The sequence below is a fragment of the Leucoraja erinacea genome, chromosome 4 (genome assembly GCF_028641065.1).
Source record: "Leucoraja erinacea ecotype New England chromosome 4, Leri_hhj_1, whole genome shotgun sequence".
NCBI lineage: Eukaryota > Metazoa > Chordata > Chondrichthyes > Rajiformes > Rajidae > Leucoraja > Leucoraja erinaceus.
In genome coordinates, this window is record NC_073380.1 from 5,838,168 (window position 1) to 5,854,559 (window position 16,392).

At 44.8% G+C, this 16,392-nt stretch overlaps 1 protein-coding gene across 1 annotated transcript in view; it reads left to right on the plus strand.

Annotated features, from left to right (window-relative positions):
- The window catches only part of cdh17 (cadherin 17, LI cadherin (liver-intestine)), a 113,937-nt gene that overhangs the window by 30,932 nt on the left and 66,613 nt on the right, over positions 1–16,392 (plus strand). The window contains exons 5-6 of the mRNA XM_055633583.1: positions 4,847–4,985; positions 7,859–8,014. Coding sequence (XP_055489558.1) covers positions 4,847–4,985; positions 7,859–8,014 — 295 coding nt within the window. The remainder of the gene's footprint in view (positions 1–4,846; positions 4,986–7,858; positions 8,015–16,392) is intronic.

Genomic DNA, 16,392 nt, shown 5'->3' on the forward strand with positions numbered 1-16,392 from the left:
GGACATTGGTGAAGCTGAACTTGGAATATTGTGCTCAGTTTTGGCCCCCCAGCTCTGGGAAAGATTTCCTTAAGCTGGAAAGAGTGCAGAAGGGATTCGCGAGGATGCTGACAGGACTTGATGGAGTCTGAGTGTATTTTGGTCTTAGATTATAAGTAATTATGAGACAAAGGGGAGGAATCCAAAGCAAGTTTGTGTAAATTTCCCAACTATTTTTTATGGTTGCTGCAGTTACGCAATAATTGGCCATTTCATCTGTCAGAAAAAATTATCTGCGAATTAGCAGAATATGTACTCGAAAAACTTCTCCCCACACCCCCTGATGCCGCTATCTTTAAGAGCTCTATCCAACTCTCTCTTGAAGCCATCCAGAGAATTTGCCTCCTCTAAGGCAGAGAATTCCACAGATTTACAACTCTCTGGGCGAAAAAGGTTTTCCTCATCTCCCTTCTAAATGGCTTACTCCTTATTCGTAAACTGTGGCCCCTGGTTCTGGACTGATATTTTTCAATGAAAGTGTACTACATAGCTTGCAGAATTCCCAGGCAGTAGGGCTTGCCTTTCTGATTCTTACGCAAGAATAGGTGGTGTAAAGATCATATAATTGGGGATGTTGCAACTTTAATACATTTGTGAATTTAAAGTTGTGTGTGAATGCATAGAAGGGAGTGGTCGGCTTTTTGCTGAGACTGTAAATGAGGCTTGTAAAAACTGGGAGACTGAGAACCACTTTGCATTAAAACTGAAATGGTGGTGATATAATCTCTTTTCTTCCTTATTAAAATATGTTGCAGCATTTTCCCAGCATATATACCGATATTATGCAAAACTCATGCTTATCACATAGAAACATAGAAAATAGGTGCAGGAGGAGGCCATTCGGCCCGTCAAGCCAGTACCGCCATTCATTGTGATCATGGCTGATCGTCCCCAATCAATAACCCGTGCCTGCCTTCTCCCCATATCCCTTGACTCCACTAGCCCCTAGAGCTCTATCTAACTCTCTCTTAAATCCATCCAGTGACTTGGCCTCCACTGCCCTCTGTAGCAGGAAAGTTTTTTCTCACCTCAGTCTTAAATGGCCTCCCCTTTATTCTAAGACTGTGGCCCCTGGTTCTGGACTCGCCCAACATTGGGAATTTGGCATCTAGCTTGTCCGGTCCGTTTATAACTTTATATGTTTCTATCAGATCCCCCCTCATCTTTCTAAACTCCAGTGAATACAAGTCTAGTCTTTTCAATCTTTCCTCATATGACAGTCCTGCCATCCCAGGGATCAATCTCGTGAACCTACGCTGCACTGCCTCAATCACAAGGATGCCCTTCCTCAAATTAGGAGACCAAAACTGTACGCAATACTCCAGATGTGGTCTTACCAGAGCCCTATACAACTGCAGAAGAACCCTCTCTACTATATTGAAATCCTCTTGTTATGAAGGCCAAAATTCCATTAGCTTTCTTCACTGCCTGCTGTACCTGCATGCCAACTTTCAGTAACCGGTGTACAAGGACACCCAGGTCTCGCTGTACCTCCCCCTTACCTAACCTAACCCCATTGAGATAATAATTTGCCTCCTTGTTTTTGCCACCAAAGTGGATAACCTTACATTTATCTATATTATACTGCATCTGCCACACATCTGCCCACTAACTCAACCTGTCCAGGTCACCCTGCAACCTCCTAACATCCTCTTCACAGTTTACACTGCCACCCAGCTTTGTGTCATCCGCAAACTTGCTCGTGTTGCTCCTAATTCCCTCTTCCAAATCATTAATATATATGGTAAACAGTTGCGGCCCCAACACCGAGCCTTGCGGCACTCCACTCGCCACTGCCTGCCATTCTGAAAAGGATCCGTTCTCTCCTACTCTTTGCTTCCTTTCTGTCAACCAATTTTCTATCCATGTCAACACCGTACCCCCAATACCATGTGCTCTAACTTTAGTCACCAAATTGGGGCAGGAACTAGTTGTAATAGGCTTTAGAAACATAGAAACATAGAAAATAGGTGCAGGAGGAGGCCATTCGGCCCTTTGAGCCAGCACTGCCATTCATTGTGATCATGGCTGATTGTCCCCAATTGTGCCTGCCTTCTCCCCATATGAAACCCCTTTGTGAAAACTAAATCTCCAAAAGGAGAAATGAATACTTGAATTTATAACGTAATGTTATATTGGGACTAACCTTGACGTGGCATCTTGGCTGGCATCAACGAGTTGGGTTAAAGGATCTATTTCCGTGCTGTAAGACTCTATGAGCCTGATGTTCAATGTAAGAATTTAGAGCAATTATCATAGTTTGGAGATGCATAATAATATTCTTGGGAATACTGTAAGCTAGAGAAGATTTAAGAAGCTGTTGCCAGGACTAGAGGGCGTGAGCTATGGGGAGAGGTTGAGTAGGCAGGGACTCTGTTCCTTGGAGGGCAGGAGGATGGGCTTGCATTGTGGACGATCTCTGCAGAGGCACTGGCTGTGGCAAAGCGATGGCAGAACGGCGTCTGACACACGAGTGAGCGAGGAGGATGGGGGGGGGGTGATCTTATAGAGGTCTATATAATCATGAGAGGTAGATGAACAGAGTCTCTTGCCCAGAGTAGGTGAATCGAGGACCAGAGGACATAGATTTATGGTGAAGTGCAAAAGTTTTAATAGGAATCTGAGGGGTAACTTTTTCACACAACGGGTGGTGGGTGTATTGGACAAGCTGCCAGAGGAGGTAGTTGAGGCTGGGACTATCCGAATGTTTAAGAAACAATTAGACAGGTGCATGGATAGGACCGGTTTGGAGGGATATGGAATAAATGCTGGCAGTTGGGACTAGTGTAGCTGGGACTGTGTAGCTGGGACATGTGGCTGTTGTGGGCAAGTTGGGCTGTTTCCACACTGTATCACTCTATGACTCTATTGTATTTTTAATTTAGATTCATGGGTGTCCCATACATATTGTTCTGTGGCAGAAACAGTCAATATCTCTGTTGGAAGTCCATAAGCTTGTATTGGAAATTAAATAAATGAATTACAAAGATTGTACAACAAACTACTATGCTGTGTCTAATCAAAGTCAAACTCACGTACAATAGTTGGAGCAAAGGGAAAGATACAAAGTGCAGAATATAAGGCCATAAGGTCATAAGTGATAGGAGTAGAATTAGGCCATTCGGCCCTTCAAGTCTACTCCGCCATTCAATCATGGCTGATCTATCTCTACCTCCTAACCCCATACCCCTGCCTTCTCCCCATAATCTGACATCTGTACTAATCAAAAATCTATCTATCTCTGCCTTAAAAATATCCACTGACTTGGCCTCTCCAGCATTCTGTGGCAAAGAATTCCACAGATTCACCGCCCTCTGACTAAAAATATGGTTTTCAGCATTGCAGTGCATCAGGTTCATGGACAAAGTCCAATGCTATCAAAAGGGCGGAGGTGAATCGGACAGCACCCTAGCTTATGGAAGGACCATGCAGAAGCCTGATAACAGAGGGGAAGAGTTGTTCCTGAGTCTGGTGGTGTGCGCTTTCAAGCTTCTGCACCTTCTGCTCGACGAGTGCAGGGAAAAGGAGGAATTACTGGGATGGGACAAGGATTCGATTTACATTGGCTGTTTTTCTAAGGCAGCGTGAAGTGTAAATGGAGTAATTGAGTCATGGAGTGATACAGTGTGGAAACAGGCCCTTTGGCCAAACTCGCCCACACCAGCCAACAATGTCCCAGCTACCCTAGTCCCACCTGCCTGCGCTTAGTCCACATCTCTCCAAACCCGTCCTATCCATGTACCTGTCCAACTGTTTCTTAAATGATGGGACAGTGCCAGCCTCAACTACCTCCTCTTGCAGCTTGTTCCATACACCCACCACCCTTTGTGTGGAAAAAGTCCCCCCTCAGATTCCTATTAAATCTTTTCCCCTTCACCTTGACCCTATGTCCTCTGGCCTTCGATTCCCCTACTCTGGGCAAAAGATTCTGTGCATCTACCTGATCTATTCCTCCCATGATTTTGTACACCTCTGTAAGATCTCCCCTCATCCTCCTGCGCTCCATGGAATAGAGACCCAGCCTACTCAACCTCTCCCTATAGCTCATGCCCTCTAGTCCTGGCAACATTCTCGTAAATCTTTTCTGAATGTTGGCAAGTCTGGTCTGCGTGATGGGCTGGGCAACATCCACAACTTTGCAATTTTGTGTGGTCTTGGGCAGAGCTGTTCCCAAACCAAGCTGTGATGCAACTGTGGTGCATCTGTAGAAGTAATGGCCCTGCCCCACTTACACAACTTTTTCGGTGACTGCATGTCAGCGAATATTTTCAACGTTGGAAATTCAGCGGCGACCAGAAAGACGCCACGACTCTCTGGGTGACTGAGGAGACGGCTCACGACCATACAGGCGACTCCCTGGTGACATGTTGCGGGGTGAAGCCTGAATGGTCGTGAGTAGTCACCCAAAGAGTGGTACCTTGTTCTGGTCACCGCTGGATTTTCAACATGTTGAACATTTTCGGCGACCTATGACGGGGTGCCGGCAGTCGCCGAAAAAGTCGTGTAAGTGGGACAGGGCCATTAGTGAGAGTCATTGGAGACATGTCAGATGTCGTCAGTCTCCGAAGGAAGTAGAAGTTTAATAAGGAATAGGAGTAGAATTAGGCCATTCGGCCCATCACGTCTACTCCGCCCATTCAATCATGGCTGATCTATCTCTCCCTCCTAACCCCTGGAGGGTGTGCCTTCTTGGCTAATGCTAATGCATACATGCGGCTGACCTACCACCTCATCCCCTATCATTCATTTGGTCAACAGAAGAATTTAACGTGGATAATCATTGCTTTCTTGGTTTCTTCGTATACAGATAGAAGGCCTCAATGAGAAACAAGAGGTGGTTGAAGGACCTGCCACTGTGACAATCATAGTTCAAGATATAAATGACAACCAACCTGTATTTGCGGAGACCAAGTATAAAGGGATCGTGTGGCAGAATTCCAGACCCGGTTAGTAACGTTTTGAATCATTTAGTTTAGTTATATTTAGTGATGCAGCATGGAAACAGGCCCTTAGGCCCACCGAATCTGCATCGACCAGCACATTAAAGCTACCCTACACACACTAGGGACAGTTTTATATTCATACATTTATACCAAGCCTTTTAACCTACAAACGTACACGCCTTTGGAGTGTGGGAGGAAACCGGAGATCTCGGAGAGAACCCACGCAGGTCACGGGGAGAAACTCCGTGCAAACTCCGTGCAGACAGCACCCGTAGTCGGGATCGAACCTGGGTCTCTGCCGCTTTAAGGCACTCGCTCTACCATTACGCCACCATACCGCCTTTTAAGATCAATTTTTTTTTTTTTAAATTATCCGCTAAATATCACGAGACTGTCCTGTTGGAGTCGAGGTGGAGAAGATGGGGAGGGATTAGTATTTACGTCAGAGAAAAGAAAGTGAGGGGGAGGATGTTTTGGGAGTGCAAAATTAGTTTAACACAAAATCCTGGAGTAACTCAGCGGGAGAGGCAGCATCTCGGGAGAGAAGGAATGGGTGATATTTTGGGTTGAGACCCTTCTTCAGACCCGAGACATCTCCAGAGATGCTGCCTGTCCCGCTGTGTTACTCCAGCGTTTTATGTCTATCTTCGGTGTAAACCAGCATCTGTGGTTCTTTCCTAAACGTTTCGTCAAATTAGTTTAGTTCTGAGATACAGCATGGAAGCTGGCCTTCTGCCCACCATGCTGACCGTTACACTAGTTCCACGTTATACCGCTTTTTCATCCACTCTTTACACAGCAAGGGACATTTTACAGAGGCTAATTGGAGAAAACCAGAGTTTCTGAAGGAAACCCACACAGTCGCAGGGAGAATGTGCAAACTCCACACATAGACAGTTCGCGGGGCCAGGATCGAACCCGATCTCTGACGCTGTTATTATTAAATCCATACTGGGCCACATAAGCACATTGCAGCTTAGTTTACTTTCGAGACAAAGTTTGGGAATTGTACTGAAGGCGAACTCAGTGTAGTTTAGATTAGTTACGGTTTAGAAATTGTATTAGAGGTGAACAACTTAGTTTAGTTTATTGTCACATGCGCTGAGATACAGCGGAAAGCTCTTCCGTTGCATGCTGTCCGGTCAGAAAGACTGTACATTATTGCAATTAAGTTGTTCACAGAGTACAGATGCATAATAAAGGGAATGACGTATAATGCAAGATAATATCAGATTAACGATAGTCCGAAGGTGTCCAATGAGGCAGATAGGTGGTCAGGTCCGCTCTAGTTGGTGGTAGGATGGCTCAGTTGTCTGTAGACAAAAGTGCTGGAGAAACTCAGCGGGTGCAGCATCATCATCTATGGAGCGAAGGAAATAGGCAAAGTTTTGGGCCAAACCCCTTCTTCAGACTGATGTAGGGTGGGGAGAAGAAAGGAGAAAGGAAGAGGAGGAGCCAGAGGGCTGAGGGAGAGCTGCACCCACTGAGTTTCTCCAGCACTTTTGTCTACCTTCGATTTTCCAGGATCTGCAGTTCCTTCTTAAACAAATGGCTCAGTTGTCTGATAGGTCATCTCTGGACATGGATAGGTGACGCTTTGTGTCAGGACCCTTCTATAGACGGATTGTAGGGAGGGGTGGGGGGGGAGGGATCTTTTCCATCTTGCTTTCCTAGTGTATTTATTTATTCTGGAGCACCCGGAGAAAACCCATGGGGTCACAGGGAGAATGTACAGACTCCGTACAGACAGCAGCCAAGGTCATGATCGAACCCGGGTCTCTGGCGCTGTAAGGCAAAGTCCAATCAAGGATAGTCCAAGGGTCATCAAAGAGGTAGATAGTAGGATGGTTCAGTTGCCTGATAACAGTTGGGAAGAAGTCGGGTCTCTGGCGCTGTAAGGCAGCAGCTCTACCGTTGTGCTACTGAGCCGTCCTAATGTTGCCAGGATTCGAGGGCTCAAGAACTGAATTTCTCCATCTACACCTCACGCTGCCTCGGCAAGGCCAGCAGCATAATCAAGGACGAGTCGCACCATGGCCACTCCCTCCTTTTCCCTCTCCCATCAGGCAAAAGATCTAGAAGTGTGAAAATGCACACCTCCAGATTCAGGGACAGTTTCTTCCCAGCTGTTATCAGGCAACTGAATCATCCTACCACAACCCGAGAACAATGCTGAACTACGATCTACCTCTTTGATGACCCTTGGACTATCCTTGATTAGACTTTGTCACATTATTCCCTTATCATGTACCTGTACACTGCAACTGGCTCGATTGTAATCATGTATTGTCTTTCTGCTGACAGGATAGCACGCAACAAAAGCTTTTCACTGTACATCGGTACACGCAACAATAAACTAAACGGAACTAAATTAAACTGAGCCAATAACTTAGTTAGAATCAATTTCAAGTTCCTTCTATATGTATACAAAGCCCTTAACGGGCTTGCCCCCTCCTACATCAAAAATATGCTAACCCACCACTCTACCTCCAGGTCCCTCAGGTCGGCTGACTTGGGGCTACTGACCTTCCCGCGGTCCAGGTTTAAGATCAGGGACAACCGCGCTTTTGCGGTTGCAGCACCTAGACTATGGAACAGCATCCCTCTTCCCATCAGAACTGCCCCCTCCATCGACTCTTTTAAGTCTAGACTTAAAACTCACAAGCGTTTCTTGAGGTCCTCTGAGGGAGTGCTGTATGTATGTATTTATGTATGTATTGTTAGATCTATGTACCACTGTATGTAGCACGTTAGTACCTGCTCTGATATAAAGCACTTTGGTCAACGAGAGTTGTTTTTTGATGTGCTATAGAAATAAAATTTGACGACTAATGTTTATGATCCGAAGACACTTTCTTTTTTTTATGCATTCACAGGCAAGCCATTCATGAAGGTAGAAGCCAAGGATTTGGATGACCCCAATACTCTTAATGGTCAATTCCAGTACAGCATCGTAGAGCAGCTGCCCAATACTGGAGTTAGCTTTTTCCAGATCGATAAAGAAACTGGGGAAATTTCCACCACTCAAGAAGGTGCGTTAACATAAAAAGCATTTCAGTGCTAATGTTGTAATATATCTTTCAGAACATTACACCACTGCGACACAGTGGTAGAAGTTACAGCGTCAAAGACCCGGGTTCCATCCCGACTACCGGCGCTGTTTGTACACAGTTTGTAACGTTCTCCCTGTGGCCACGTGGGCTTTCTCCGGGTCTCTAAAGATGTACAGGTTTGGAGGCTCATTGGCTTCTGTAAATTGTCCCAGTGTGTAGGATGGAACTAGTATAGAGGCCATTGCTGAATGGTGTGGACTCGGTGGGCTGAAGGGCAGTTTCCATGCTGTATCTCTAAACTAAACTAAACTAAACTAAACTGAACCACAGCACGATTTTTGAGGTCCACCCAGTGTTGGAGATATCAGAATGTATCTGGCAAGGTTAGAATATAAATATCATTAAAGCATATTAGTTGTGGGGTTTTTTTTGCATTCGCTTTGCATCAGTATTAAATCATGCATATGTGATATGGGCTGGATCTTATCGGTAGCCAGAAGTGGGATCATTGAAGACACGAAATGCTGGAGTAACTCAGCGGGACAGGCAGCATCTCTGGAGAGAAGGATCGGGTGACGTTTCGGGTCGAGACCCTTCTTCAGACTGTAGAACCCATTCCTTCTCTCCAGAGATGCTGCCTGTCCCGCTGAGTTACTACAGCATTTTGAGTCTATCTTCGATTTAAAACAGCATCTTCAGTTCCTTCATACACAGCTGGATCATTGAAATGATTGATTGCTTGAAAGATGGAAACAGCATGGAAACGGCCCTTCGGCCCACTGGGCCTGCACTGACCATCAATCGCCCGTTCACGTTGTTTCTATGTCATCCCACTTTCGCATCCACTCCCCACACACACTACACGCTCAACTTACAGAGGGCCAATTATCCCTTGGCATGTGGGAGGAAAGCGGAGCACCAGAAGGGAACCCTCATGGTCCCAGAGAGAGTGTGCAAACTCCACAGGGACAGGACCTGGAGTCAGGTTTGAACCGGGGTCTATGGTACTGTGAGGCAGCAGCTCTACCAGCTGGTTACAGAGGTGAACTGTCAAAAACACATGATGAGCGTTTGACAGCACTGGGCCTGTACGCGCTGCAGTTTAGAAGAATGAGGGGGGACCTCATTGAAACGTACAGAAACATACAGAATAGCGAAAGGCTTGGACAGAGTGGATGTGGAGAGGATGTTTCCACTAGTGGGAGAGTCTAGGACTGGGGCCCGTAGCGTCAAAATAAAAGGACGTTCTTTTAGACAATAGACAATAGACAATAGGTGCAGGAGTAGGCCATTTGGCACTTCGAGCCAGCACCGCCATTCAATGTGATGATGGCTGATCATCCCCAATCAGTACCCCGTTCCTGCCTTCGCCCCATATCTCCTGTGCTATTTTTAAGAACCCTATCTAGCTCTCTCTTGAAAGCATCCAGAGATCCTGCCTCCACCGCCCTCTGAGGCAGAGAATTCCACAGACTCGCCACTCTCTGTGAGAAAAAGTGTTTCTTCATCTCCGTTCTAAATGGCTTACCCCTTAGGAAGGAGATGAGGAGGAATTTCTTGAGCCAGAGGGCGGTGAACCTGTGGAATTCTTTGCCACAGAAGTCTGTGGAGGCCAAGTCAGTGGATATATAGTTAAGGCAGAGATAGATAGATTCTTGATTAGTACAGGTGTCGGGGGTTATGGGGAGAAGGCAGGAGAATTGGGGTTGGAAGGAGAGATAGATCAGCCATGATTGAATGGCAGAGTAGACTTGATGGCCTAATTCTGCTCCTATGAATATGAATTAGTTGTGGACCAATGGACCTCTTGTTCTGCCCCTGAAGGTATCACAAGTGCAGGAACCCCATTCTTTTGAATGGAGCCATGGACATGGAATTCAGTTTCTAGTTTAGAGATACAGCAGGGAAACGAGCCCATGCGGTCTGGTAGTTTAGTTGGCTGCTGTAAGTTGCTCCTAGTGTGCAGGTGAGCAGTAGAATCAGGGGGTGGAACCGATAACAATGTGGAGAGTACATAGTTGGATTAGGTCAGTGGACACGAGGATGCAGCTTTGCAAGAGGCTGGTGTACAAAAAAAGACACAGTATAGGAAGTGGATGAGAAAGTCAGATAACTTAGAACTCGAGTGTCGACACGTGTAACTGCAGATGCTGGTTTACAAAAAAAGACTCATTGTGTTGGAAATTTAGGCAGCATCTCTGGAGAACATGGAGAGGTGACATTTCAGGTCGTAACCCTCTTCAGATTAAGGCGGCACACTGGCGCAGCGATAGACTTGCTGTCTTAAAGCCCTGTCCCATGGTACGAGTTCATTCCAAGAGTTCTCCCCAGTTTGCCCTGATTCAAACTCAGAGATTTACGCTGGTGGCCACCCGTCGGTACTCGGGGCTCTCGTGGACATTTTTCATCACGTTAAAAAATCTTCAAGAGTCTTCCTGAGCTTACCTGCCGTTAGCGAGTCTTCGCGAGTTCCTGCCGTTAGCGCTAAGAGACGTCCCCGAGCTCTGACGTACCCGCTACGTTCATTCTCCGTGCTTACCACGAGTTTGATTTTTTTAAAACTCGGGAGAGCTCTTGGAATGAACTTGTGCTGTGGGACAGGGCTATTGCCGTGCCAGAGACCCAAGTCAAGTTAAGCCAAGTCAAGTTTATTTGTCACATACATATACTTGATGTACAGTGAAATGAAAGCGGCAATGCAAAGAGTCAAGAGTCAGTTTTATTGTCATGTGTCCCAGATAGGTCAATGAAATTCTTGAAAACAGACCAACAGAACAGAACAGAACCAGTATTTACATTTTTTTTTAAAAAACTGGGTCCAATCCTGACCACGGGTACCTGTTTGTACGTAGTTTGTACGTTCTCCCCATGACGTGCGGTGGGTTTTCTCTGAGATCTTCAGTTTCCTCCAAACACGTACAGGTTTGTAGGTTAATTGGCTTGGTATAAATGTAAATCGACCCTAGTATGTGTGTAGGATATTGATGGTGTGCGGGGATCGCTGGTCGGTGCGGACTCGGTGGGCCTAAAGGGCCTGTTTCCGTTTCTGTATCTCGAAACTATACTAAACTAAAAAAAAACCTGAACTAAACTAATAGACTAGTGTTGGATTAGTGTAAACTGGACCAAGGGGGACCCGTTGGGTCCCGTCCCCTCAACGCGCGGTTGCGGGGGGGGGGGGGGGGGGGGGGGGGGGAGCTGCGGCGTCACACACACACACTAACCACCCCCCAAACACACATGAGGGGAGGGGGGAGGGGGGGGAGGAGGAGGGAGGGGGGGGGGGGGGGGGGGGGGGGGGGGAGAGGGGGGGGTGGTGGGGAGGGTGAGTGGTTGGTAGATAGTCAGCATGGTGGGCGAAAGGGCCTGTTTCTGTACTATAGCACTTTATGTATCTAGATTCCAGCTTGTTGTATAAAGAGTGAATACTGTGCCAAGTATTCCCAGAACCATTGTAACTGGAAACAAGTCCAGTCAACCAATGTTTAAGAGCAGTGATTCATGTATTGGGCAGTATCGCACATAATAAATAAGCCATTTAATGTTATTCACATAACACAGTAAATTGGACAGCTGAGACAATAATGTCTCTATTTATTATCATCCAACGTGAATTTCTATGTCATATTCTTTATTGTTAACTCGTCATTAAATAAATGTGTTGGAAACAACACATTTTTTAATTTTAGTTAGAGATACAGTGCAGAAACAGGCCCTTTGGCCCACCGAGTCCACGCGACCAGTGATTCCCGCACACTAGCACACACTAGGGGCAATTTACAATTTTTACCGAAGCCAATTAACCTGCAAACCTGTACGTCTTTCGAGTGTGAGAGGAAACTGGAGCACCCGGGGTAAACCCACACAGGTCACGGGGAGAACGTGCAAACTCCGCACTGACAGCACACGTAGTCAGGATGGAACCCCGGATCTCTGGCGCAGTAAGGCAGCAACTCTACCGCTGTGCCACAGTGCCGCCCTAAACTAATGTCAGAGTGAGGCCCAGTGCCAATTGGAGGAACAGCGCCTCATATTTTGCTTGGGCAGCTTGCACCCCAGCGGTATGAATACTCACTTCTCTAACTTCAAGTTACCCTTGCTTTCCCTCTCTCCCCATCTCCCTCCCCGCCTCCCAGTTTTCTGACCAGTGTGACTGTCCCTGATTACATTTTATCTCTTTTTTTTGTTGATACCTTCTCCCAGCTAGTCTACATTTTCTTTGATCTTCATCTCTTTTGATCTCTTACACTTCCTTATCTCCGTGACTCCCTCTCCCCTCACTCTCAGTCTGAAGAAGGGTCTCGACCCGAAAACGTCACCCATTCCTTTTCTCCAGAGATGCTGCCCGACCCGTTGAGTTGCTCCAGCTTTTTGTGTCTACCTTTGGTTTAAAGCAGCATCTGCAGTTCCTTCCTACACTAATGCTTTGAGAATGTGTACCATGAGTCATATTGTCATATCTTTCTGAATTGGTCCTGTCGAGGCACTGCACCTGTTCGTTACCTACAAATAGCCACAACCTTTAGTTTTAGCAATATTTGATTAGTTTGAAAATTCCTTCTTTTTTTTGTTTTGTTTATTTTATTAGAAGTTAATACAGTAAAAAACAGTACAGTGGAACCTAATTTTAGGTGCCAACTATGTAATACCGTAATCCATTCTATGTACAACCTCTAGTTTTATGTTATGAGAAGGAAGTAAGCAAGACAAGAAAAAGAAAACAATAGAAAGAGGAAAAAGTGGAAAAATAGATGGTAGAGAGTAGAAAAACGTGAAGTGAGTATATAAAAAATAAAAAAGAAATAGAGAAAGTGGAAAGTAGAAATAGAAGAGAAGGCCCCTTAAAAGAGAATTTTTCAAATCTGTATTCTGAGATGTAGATCTATCCGCATCATGAACTGAAATCAGCAATCTTTACGGTACCGCTGCATCACATGATTCCAAAAAGTCGATGAAAGTAGACCAACTGCTTAAGAATTGGTCATATTTATTTATTAGTCGGAGTCTCATTTCTTCAAGGCGTGCTATGTCCATCATATTCCTAATCCACATTTTAACAGTTGGTATGGTTGTATTTTTCCAAAATTTAAGTATCAATTTCTTTCCAATTATTAACCCATAATTAAAAAACACATTTTGATCTTTATTTAAATTGGTATATTCTCCTATTATTCCAAATATAATCCATTCCGTTTTGGGTTCTATTCTTGACTTGAAAAGCTTTGTAAATATATCAAATATATCACTCCAAAATTTATTCAACTTTGTACATCCTACAAATGAATGTGTTATATTAGCGTTTTGAAACAAACATTTATCGCATCTGGGAGAGACGTTTGGATAAAATTTATTCAACCTCGTTTTTGAATAATATAGTCTATGTAATAATTTGAATTTAATTAAATTATGTCTTGCATTAATAGAACAGTTATGTGTATTCATCAAATACATTTCCCATCTATCCTTCGAGATCTTTATCATTAGCTCATGTTCCCAATCTTCCCTTAGTGCTTCTGTTGAGGGTGATTCTCTATTTAATATATTATTATAAAAGTATGATTTTAATTTTTGTGAATCAGCCTTAATATTCATTGCTTCTTCTAAAGGGTCTAAAAATATAGTTTGAAATCTATGTGTATATTTCTTCATAAAGTCACATACCTGTATATATTTAAAATATTGATTATCCTTCAATTTAAATTTTAATTTTAATTGTTGAAATGATAACAGTTTTCCCACTTCATACATATCCCCTACTTTCCTAATCCCCAGTCTATCCCATTGTTGATATGTGTTGTCGATGAAAGAAGGTTTGAATGCGGGGTTGTTCAATAGTGGGGTTAGTACTGATAAATTATTTAATTTCAAGGATACTTTTATTTGTTTCCAAATTCTTATTATATTGTGAATAATTGGGTTCTTCTTATATATTATACTATTCAATTTTGTCAGTGAGAGCAGGATCGTTCCTATACCGTGCGGATAACACTCCTCTTTCTCCATTCTTATCCACTCCAACTGCTGAGTGGAACTATCCAGCCAGAACATTATGTTCTTAATATGCACTGCCCAGTATTAATACATAAAGTTAGGTAATGAGAAACCCCCAACTTCTTTAGATTTGCACAAATGCTTTCGTTGAATTCTATGTGTTCTGTAGTCCCATATAAAATTAGTGATAGTGGAATCTAGTTTTTTGAAAAAATATTTTGGAATATATATTGGGATCGCTTGAAACAAATATATTAGTTGTGGTAAGAAAGTCATTTTTATAGCGTTAATTCTACCTATCAATGAGAGCGGAAGCGTTTTCCAAAATTTAATCGTATCATTCAGTTTATTTAATAGTGGTATAAAATTGGCACTAAATAATGATTTGTGTCTTCTCGTAATTTGAATACCCAGATACTTGAATTTTTCTGTTGCAATTTTGAAGGGGAATTTTAGTAAGTGTCTCGAATTGGCTCTAGCCCAAGTGGGAGGAGAGGGGGTGAAAACAGTTAAAGGCCAAGGACGGACAGTCTTTGTTCAGAACTGCTGTAGATTTGGGAGGAACAACAGCAGCAGCAGATTAGCAAGAGATACGACTGATTGGCTCTAGCCCAAGTGGGAGGAGAGGGGTGAAAACAGTTAAAGGCCAAGGACGCACAGTCTTTGTTCAGAACTGCTGTAGATTTGGGAGGAACAACAGCAGCAGCAGATTAGCAAGAGATACGACTGATTGGCTCTAGCCCAAGTGGGAGGAGAGAAGTGAGTCAGAGGGGTGAAAACAGTTGAAAACTGAGGAATTTGCTTTGTAAATTGGTAAATCAGGCAATTTATCAGTCAATTTAAGCAGGACAGCTCTGAGTGAGCGGCCTCGTGAGGGAAGTGCCCTGTGAGTAAAGAGTGAGTCTTTGGCTCGAGAGTCTTCGGCGAGGAGACCACGCAATACGCTTGAGAGGTAGAGACAAAAGAAGGAGGTCAGGCAAGCTGATTCAGTGCGATGCTTGCAGTATGTGGGAGGTCAAGGACACCGCTGGTGCCTCTGGCTGCTACAAATGCAAAAAAATGCATCCAGGTACAGCTCCTGAAGGGCCGTGTTGGGGAACTGGAGAAGCAAGTGGATGACCTCCGGTTCGTACAAGAAACGGAGTCATTCCTCGACAAGTCCTACAGTACGATTGTTACACCTAAGGTACTGGAAGAGAGAAGGTGGGAGACAGTGAGAAAGGGAGGGAAGCATGGAATGCCAACGTTCCCGGGTGATGTACCTCTTGTAAACAGGTTCATCCGCTTAGAAGCTGTTGGGACAGAAGACGTGAGCGGCGGATTGGCTTGCGATGCGAATAGGGCTGTTGAGCCAAAACCAAAAAGGCCTAAGGCAGGCAAGGCCATTGTAGTGGGAGACTCCATCGTGAGAGGTACGGACAGGGGTTTCTGCGGCAACAGACGGGATGCAAGGATGGTGTGCTGCCTTCCCGGTGCCAGGATCCAGGATGTCACGGACAGAGTGCCGAAAATCCTCAAGGACGAAGGTGAACATCCGGAAGTGGTAGTGCATGTCGGCACAAACGATGTCGGAAAAAAGGGGATGAATATTCTGCAGCGTGACTTTAGAGAGCTCGGAAAAATGTTGAAAAGCAGGACCTCCAGGGTTGTTATCTCCGGTTTGCTTCCAGTTCCCCATGCTGGCGAGAGCAGGAACAGGGAGATACGGGACCTGAACGTGTGGCTGAGGAACTGGTGCACGGGGCAGGGATTTAGATTCTTAGATCACTGGGATCTGTTTTGGGGTAAGGGGGAACTGTACAAAAGGGACGGATTGCATCTTAACAGGTGTGGGACCAGCATTCTGGCAGGCAGGTTTGCCACTGCTACACGGGTGGCTTTAAACTGAATAAGGGGGGTGGGGTGTCGAATGGGATAGTGGAGGATGGAGTTAAAGGGAAAGGGTTTCTTAAATGTGTGAGCGTAGAGACCGAGGGGCGTAAAATGAGGGTAGAAGAAATGGGTAGCAAGGTGAAAAGTAAAAGTAGCAGGCAGACAAAACCAGGGCAAAAATCAAAAAGGGCCACTTTTCAACATAATTATATAAGGGGTAAGAGTGTTGTAAAAACAAGCCTGAAGGCTTTGTGTCTCAATGCAAGGAGCATTCGTAATAAGGTGGATGAGTTGAATGTGCAGATAGCTATTAATGACTATGATATAGTTGGGATCACGGAGACATGGCTCCAGGGTGACCAAGGCTGGGAGCTGAGCATCCAGGGATATTCAATATTCAGGAGGGATAGAGAGAAAGGAAAAGGAGGTGGGATAGCGTTACTGATTAGAGAGGGGATTAATGCAATGGAAAGGAAGGACATTAGTTTGGAGGA